The sequence below is a fragment of the Sander lucioperca genome, chromosome 10, assembly GCF_008315115.2.
Source record: "Sander lucioperca isolate FBNREF2018 chromosome 10, SLUC_FBN_1.2, whole genome shotgun sequence".
Taxonomy (NCBI): Eukaryota; Metazoa; Chordata; class Actinopteri; order Perciformes; family Percidae; genus Sander; species Sander lucioperca.
The window spans coordinates 14984918-14993304 of record NC_050182.1 but is presented as its reverse complement, the minus strand read 5'-3'; the positions used below and the strand labels follow the sequence as shown (position 1 = coordinate 14993304).

General features: G+C 48.9%; 1 protein-coding gene across 2 annotated transcripts in view; it reads left to right on the top strand.

Moving 5' to 3' along the window:
- The window catches only part of scn1ba (sodium channel, voltage-gated, type I, beta a), a 32731-nt gene that overhangs the window by 12021 nt on the left and 12323 nt on the right, over positions 1-8387 (top strand). For both annotated transcript variants that reach the window (XM_031313733.2, XM_031313738.2), the window contains exon 2: positions 8223-8339. In XM_031313733.2, coding sequence (XP_031169593.1) covers positions 8288-8339 — 52 coding nt within the window. In that variant the 5' untranslated portion in view covers positions 8223-8287. The remainder of the gene's footprint in view (positions 1-8222; positions 8340-8387) is intronic.

The following is an 8387-nucleotide window of genomic DNA, read 5'->3' as shown; positions in this document are numbered from 1 at the left end:
TGCATGTCCCCTCACTTCATGTCCTGTGGTCCTGTGATAATGTCCAGGAATTTTGGACCGGGATACATGATAACCTATGTCTGATTGCCCAATAAGAATTTGTTCTGAGAGATGGGTCAATCCTAAGCGTGATATATAAGCACATAAGAAGCTGGGTTCAAACTGGTTAAATGATAGCCAGAGGATGGAAGAATGAGGGCTGCCTTCAATCCAGGAGTGGCTTCTGAGATGTCATAAACGGGTTTGCAAGATTGAATGTTTACACTAGAAAATGGGGAAGTACGTAAGCTTTCTGGAGGGCTCCTAAGAAACCATGTACTGTGGAGAGATGTATACTATGTGCTTGTTGTTTGTCATATATGCACGTTTGTCATCTTGTCTTAATTGATCTAAACAAATGTTTATACAGAACATGTGTTCATGTTAAGAGAAGAACGTTTTGCATTTTGTTCCAAATAATACAAGCTGTTAATCATAGCATGCATGTCCCCTCCTTAGCCACATTTAACAAAAGTCTGGATTTCTAAATAAGACTATAGGGTGACATGTGCACATTATTCATGTATATTACAACAAAGAAGTACTAAGACAACCCCCAATCTCAGATTTGACAAAATATTCATTTTCAGAAGCTTGGTGTTGGCGCACCATATCCACCACTGAAAGACAATGTTAGTACAAGTTCTGACCTAGTCAGTCACATACCCCTTCCCATGTTATTGCCTCCCGCTTCAGGGTCAAACTGGCTGAAGCCTCCATGGGAAGAAGTACATAGACCAGTCTGTGCACCACCCTGTCCATAACCAGCCATCACAGGATTCTTTGCAGGTGTCTTGGGAGCCCTGGGGAGCTGGAAAGTCACCAGTGAAGGTCTGGATCTGCCGTGCAGGACCGGGGTTATAGGAAGCGTGGCCTTTCTCATAGTGGACGTCTTGTCAGTGGTCTCTCCCCTGCTCATAACTGCTGCTGGCCTGACTAACTGTTCCTGGAGAATACTGGTCGGTATGAAGTTGTAGGAATAAGGGTACCAGCTTCCATCCATGTTGAAGTTTGGCGGAGGTTGGCTGGTGAAGGCTTGTCCAGCAGACACTTCCATATAAGGAGATGGCGGAGAAGGAGACAGCCAGCCTTGTTTTTCGGTCTCCCTTTTGGAGTTACCATTCACAAAGCTTTTCTCAAAAGCTGACAACTCTTCTGCCTGGTACATTGGCTCAGATCATCATCATTGGACTCAAATCTACACCATGTGGGCCAGTCAACATTTCTTCATCTTCAGAGGAAAGACTAGGAGGTACATCAGCCCAGTTGATGTCTGAGAACAGGAATATAGTGAATACAAGTATCAAACTCAACATGCTTAATTTCTGTCCAAGCCCAGACTTGCTAGTGATGATTGCTATAGACTTCAAATATCAAACTAAGTTACCAATTGTAGAACCACAGAACATTACTTAGTCTGATGGTCACTGGGCCCCGGCTGTTGCACAGCCCGATAAGATGTTGTGGAGACGCCTTTAGTAGAGTGAGGCATAACAGCTCCAGATAAAAACCTGAGACCAACATGCCATGGATTTATTTCAGTTACCCGGCTTCAGTAACCCTAACAACCACGGTCCCGCATAACCTGTATCACGACACTGGTTAACAACTAGTTCAATCAACCCAGGGTTTCTCAATCCAGCGGCGCGCGCGTTCACATAAAAAAGGCGGTGTTTGCACAGCACGACCAATCACAAACATCTACCAGAGCCGCATATTGTATATAAGAAGAGCAAATTATAATTCTACATAAATATGAAGAACACAGACACGGTTTTGCAGGCAAAACGCAATACAGTCGCTGCTTCCTAAAACAGCCGACGCTGTAAATGCGTAAATCACGACGCTTATCAATATCACTTCCCCATCAGTCAGGCACAAGATCTGACCATAATTACACTTGTGCTTTCCATAAACTGCCGTTGCTTTAGACTATTATTTCAGTTCCAACCCTTGCAGTGGAAGCGATGTGACAGCAAATAAAATATATAAAAACATAATTCAAACCGATGTGTGCATTGGCAACACACGGCTCAAGATGCCAATAGCCTATATGTAATTCCCTCCCATTAAAATCTATATATTTCATAAAAATACTTATCAGGGAATGTTAACGGGGTTGTCGGTCTCTAAATTCTTTTAACTTTTATGAGCGCATACCTCTCTCCCCCTCTCTCTCTCTCCCTCTCTCTCTCTCTCTCGTGAACGGTGACGCCGTTATCAGTCGAGTATTGATTGGTCAGTAGGCGGTGCTTTTAGGATATGGAAGTATAATAACTGTATGGTGGGGGCCAGTTCAAACAGAATGTAAGAGACAGCAAGTTTGCCTTTTGAATTACAAATTATAAAAAACTTTTCAGTATAGGTCACCCAAAAGAAGTCATATAGAGAACTAGCCTACAACTGTTACTTGATCACATGATCTGATGTCTTAAGTTGCAGTGGCACTTCAGAGGAATTCCTTACAGGTGCAAAGGGCATGACTGCAAAAGGATTTAAGCCTGAGACGAGCTACACTGAAGAGGAACATATATCCCCAATGATGTTTTGATGGTGGTGCTTGGCTTGAGAGCGCTGTTAAACACCATCCATCCATCCATCTTCTTCCGCTTATCCGGTAAAGGGTCGCGGGGGTAGCAGCTCCAGCAGGGGACCCCAAACTTCCCTTTCCCGAGCCACATTAACTAGCTCCGACTTGGGGATCCCGAGGTGTTCCCAGGCCAGGTTGGAGATATAATCCCTCCACCTAGTCCTGGGTCTTCCCCGAGGCCTCCTCCCAGCTGGACGTGTCTGGAACACCTCCCTAGGGAGGCGCCCAGGGGGCATCCTTACCAGATGCCCGAACCATCTCAACTGGCTCCTTTCGACGCGAAGGAGCAGCGGCTCTACTCCGAGCTCCTCACGGATGACTGAGCTTCTCACCCTATCTCTAAGGGAGACGCCAGCCACCCTCCTGAGGAAACCCATTTCGGCCGCTTGTACCCTGGATCTCGTTCTTTCGGTCATGACCCAGCCTTCATGACCATAGGTGACGGTAGGAACGAAAACTGACCGGTAGATTGAGAGCTTTGCCTTCTGGCTCAGTTCTCTTTTCGTCACAACGGTACGATAAATTGAGTGTAATACTGCACCCGCTGCGCCGATTCTCCGACCAATCTCCCGCTCCATTGTCCCCTCACTCGCGAACAATACCCCAAGGTACTTGAACTGCTTCACTTGGGGTAAAGACTCATTCCCTACCTGGAGAAGGCACTCCATCGGTTTCCTGCTGAGAACCATGGCCTCAGATTTAGAGGTGCTGATCCTCATCCCAGCCGCTTCACACTCGGCTGCGAACCGATCCAGTGAGTGCTGAAGGTCACAGGCCGACGATGCCATCAGGACCACATCATCCGCAAAAAGCAGCGATGAGATCCCCAGCACACCAAAATGCAACCCCTCTCCACCCCGACTACGCCTCGATATCCTGTCCATAAATACTGCAAACAGGATTGGTGACAAAGCGCAGCCCTGGCGGAGGCCAACTCTCACCTGAAACGAGTCCGACTTACTGCCGAGAACCCGGACACAGCTCTCGCTTTGGTCGTACAGAGATTGGATGGCCCTGAGAAGGGACCCCCTCACCCCATACTCCTGCAGCACCTCCCACAGTATCTCCTGGGGGACCCGGTCATACGCCTTCTCCAGATCCACAAAGCACATGTAGACCGGTTGGGCATACTCCCAGGCTCCCTCCAGGATCCTTGCGAGAGTAAAGATCTGGTCCGTTGTTCCACGACCAGGACGCAATCCGCATTGTTCCTCTTCAACCTGAGGTTCGACTATCGACCGAACCCTCCTTTCCAGCACCTTGGAGTAGACTTTACCGGGGAGGCTGAGAAGTGTGATACCCCTGTAATTGGCACACACCCTCTGGTCCCCCTTTTTGAAAAGGGGAACCACCACCCCGGTCTGCCACTCCTTAGGCACCGTCCCCGACTTCCACGCAATGTTGAAGAGGCGTGTCAACCAAGACAACCCCTCCACACCCAGAGCTATAAGCATTTCTGGACGGATCTCATCAATCCCTGGGGCTTTGCCACTGTGGAGTTGTTTAACTACCTCAGCAACTTCCACCAGGGAAATTGACGACAATCCCCCATCATCCTCCAGCTCTGCCTCTACCATAGAGGGCGTATTAGTCGGATTTAGTTCCTCAAAGTGCTCCTTCCACCGCCCTATTACCTCCTCAGTTGAGGTCAACAGCGTCCCATCCTTACTGTACACAGCTTGGATGGTTCCCTGCTTCCCCCTTCTGAGGTGGCGAACGGTTTTCCAGAAGCACCTTGGTGCCGACCGAAAGTCCTTCTCCATGTCTTCTCCGAACTTCTCCCACACCCGCTGCTTTGCCTCTTTCACGGCAGAGGCTGCAGCCCTTCAGGCCCTTTGGTACCTTGCAACTGCCTCCGGAGTCCTCTGGGATAACATATCCAGGAAAGACTCCTTCTTCAGTCGGACGGCTTCCCTGACCACCGGTGTCCACCACGGTGTTCGTGGGTTACCACCCCTTGAGGCACCTAAGACCCTAAGACCACAGCTCCCCGCCGCAGCTTCAGCAATGGAAACTTTGAACATTGTCCACTCGGGTTCAATGCCCCCAGCCTCCACAGGGATGCACGAAAAGCTACGCCGGAGGTGTGAGTTGAAAGTCTGTCGGACAGGGGCCTCCTCCAGACGTTCCCAATTTACCCGCACTACCCGTTTGGGCTTACCAGGTCTGTCCAGAGTCTTCCCACACCCTCTGACCCAACTCACCACCAGATGGTGATCGGTTGACAGCTCCGCCCCTCTCTTCACCCGAGTGTCCAAAACATACGGCCTCAGATCAGATGAAACGATTATAATATCGATCATTGACCTTTGGCCTAGGGTGCTCTGGTACCAAGTACACTTATGAGCATCCCTATGTTCGAACATGGTGTTCGTTATAGACAATCCATGACTAGCACAGAAGTCCAACAACAAACAACCACTCTGGTTTAGATCAGGGAGGCCGTTCCTCCCAATCACGCCTCTCCATGTGTCTCCATCATTTCCCACGTGCGCATTGAAGTCCCCCAGCAGAACTATGGAGTACCCCACTTGAGCCCCATACAGGACTCCATTCAAGGTCTCCAAGAAGGCCAAATACTCCGAGCTCTTGTTTGGTGCATACGCACAACAACACAACAAAGTTTTCCCCCCACACAACCCGCAGGCGTAGGGAGGCGACCCTCTCGTCCACCGGGGTAAACTCCAATGTAGCGGCGCTCAGCCGGGGACTTGTGAGTATCCCCACACCCGCCCGGCGCCTCACACCCTGGGCAACTCTGGAGAAGAAAAGAGTCCAACCCCTATCCAGGAGTATGGTTCCAGAACCGAGACTGTGCGTAGAGGTAAGCCCCACCAGATCCAACTGGTAGCGCTCCACCTCCCGCACAAGTTCCGGCTCCTTCCCCCACAGAGAGGTGACGTTCCACGTCACCAGAGCCAGCGTCTGCTGCCCGGGTCTGGTCCGTCAAGGCCCCTGACCTTCACTGCCACCCATGTGGCAGCGCACCCGACCCCAGCGGTTCCTCCCACAGGTGGTGGGCCCATGGGTTGGAGAGAGAGGTGCCACGTAGCTTTTTCGGGCTGTACCCGGCCGGGCTCCGTGGCAAACCCGGCCACCAGGCGCTCGCTGACGGGCCCTCCATCTGGGCCTGGCTCCAGACGGGGGCCCCGGGCTTCCTCCGGGCAGGGTCACTCCATCTCTACCTCGTTTTTTCATAGGGTTTTTGAACCATTCTTTGTCTGGCCCCTCCCCTGTGACCACTTTGCCTTGGGAGACCCTAACAGGAGCACAAAGCTCCAGACAACACAGCCCTCAGGTTCATAGGGACACACAAACCTCTCTACCACGATAAGGTGATGGTTCCAGGAGAGGGCTGTTAAACACGTCACCCCGAAATTCAGTTGAGATGTAGTGTAAAGGCGTAAAGGCAAAAACGTTTGATTTTCTTGTTTCATACACATATGATCATTTAGTGACCCCTGATGTCCTGTGAATGGGGGCATTGTCTACCTGGATACGACTTTGCATTTAACCACACGTAGGTATTAGGCCTAATTTAGGCCTAATACGTGTTTTGTAGTCCCATGAATCATATTTTAAAAAAAAAGTAATCTAAATGTTTACATTAAATAGCTCTCCACATATCATATAATTATCATATAGCCAATAGGCTAGCCTACACTGTTTGATATTAGTGACTGTTCTCTTTGCCAACACGTGGTGGTTTATGGAAGAGATTAAAAACATCACATAAAATCCCTGTTGCCATAACAACGGCTATGCTTCTCTCTCTGCTCCCCCTCCTCTTCTTTCTCCATCCCTCTGCTGCAGTTCATCACACCCTCCCTCCTCCTCCTCCTCCTGCATGCACCTCCCTTCCCCAGTCTTAAACCATCCTAAGGCATCCTTCCACTGACACACAGATTTTTTTTTCTGTTTCCCTTCCGCTTTTCTGTTTAATTTTGACGTCTCTCAGCATCTGCTCCAGGAGGAATATGCGGTTCTCCAAATGACATTTCCCACCACGCGTCTCTCCTTGAAGGCAATACGAGGAAGAAGTAGGCGATTTTGTCTTTTTTTCTGTGCCACGCTCTGATCTCAAAATCCGATGGTCGCCGGTGTGACAGCGGAGCGACTTCCAGCATCTGACTGCCTGACTCGGGATGGAAGCCGTCCACCTCTGACCCATCAAGAGGACGAGACGTTTTAAGGATACCAGGGAAGGGGGAAAAGCGAAGGATTTTTTTTTTTTTTTTTTTTTTTTAAAGGTAGGTAGGAAGTGACAGATAGACGGACGCTGCGTTTAAATTAACTGATTCATGACTAGTTGATTGTAGGAAACACAGTAACTCTATATTATAAATTTATAGCCACACTGCTGGAATGCACAAAAGAATAGCGCCGTTTTCTGTATAGCCTCCAAAGACGCACAGATGGGCGGGCAGCGGTGTAAATAACCCCTCCTTTAGCTGTCCAATGCATGGTTTTCAATCCCACCTCAGACTGTAGTCCCGTGCTGCTGAACCAGTTGAGCACCAGAGCCACCTGTGCTGTTGCATTCAAGCCTGTGAGCATGCTGACAGCAGCTAAACAAACGACATGGCTGCACTGGATTGCTGCATCTTTGAAGAGATAGGGTTAGTTGTTAATAGTTTTGAAACTGCAAATTAGATTGCAGAAAGAAAGAAATAACACAGATTTGAGGCAATAGCAATAACAAAAGGTGAAATTGTAATTTCTTCCAAAGCCAAAGAGAGGTGGAAATAAGCAAGAGGACACTTTACACTGCTTCCATTTGCCATTTCACTCAGACTGTGGCTCTATCAAGCACAGACCCTCCCATGCCCAGGTCATATCTGAGAGGAAAACAGCTAAATGCTTTCCTGTCAAAGGCCTTTTTGAATGCAACATTTTTGACTTTTGAACTGCTAAATTCCTCTATTGAATCACTCTCTCACACGCTGTCTTTATTTTTTAGCAAAAATTTCTCAGCTTGGCCCCTAAGATATCAGTCTCCCAGTAGCCTTAAGGTTAATCACTGACGGTGACATTTAATGACCAGTCTGTGTGTCAGTGCACCTGCATTATTTGGTGCACACAGTCTCATTGTGGGGCTAAACAGCCCTCAAGGTGTGTCACAGAGTATAAATAGTTGAACAAAAGCCCTTTTCAAGCTGACAAGAGGCCGAAACCTGAAACTTGGGAGTGATTCCCCACTCTGGTAACTCTACACGCTCACACACTGAGAGGCTGGACCAACTCTCCCGTAAAATAGAGTGATTTAGATCCTGAGAGTGTGAAGAGAAAAGGCATTAGGGCACACGCCTTCCACACTGCTGCAGTTTATTTTAGGTGCTTAAGAAGACCAGATCAGCAAGAAGACCCATCCACCCCTCCTTCTGGCCCTCGCATGAGCTGAAAAAAAAAAAGTAGGAGAAGGAGAAGAAGACAACTGGGCGGACCACATCCAGAGTCCCAACAGCCTCAAGGAAGTCTCCTCTTCTCACCACCCAGACTTTTAATCTTAGTCAGGACATCTTTGGCATCATAGAGGTTTTACCACCAAGCTGGAATAGCTGCTTTAGATCTGTCTTTTGTCTCCCATTCTGACGTGTGTGTGTCTCTGTGTGTTGTGACTCGCGTGAGAGCCGCCACCGGTCTTTTTCTCCAGTCAGGATGTCTGCAATGCAAGAGCTGCTGCTGCCTCTGGCCCTCCTGGTGCTTCAAGGTGAGTTTGCAGCTGTTGTGTTACCATGGCAACGATGCGATGGCAACA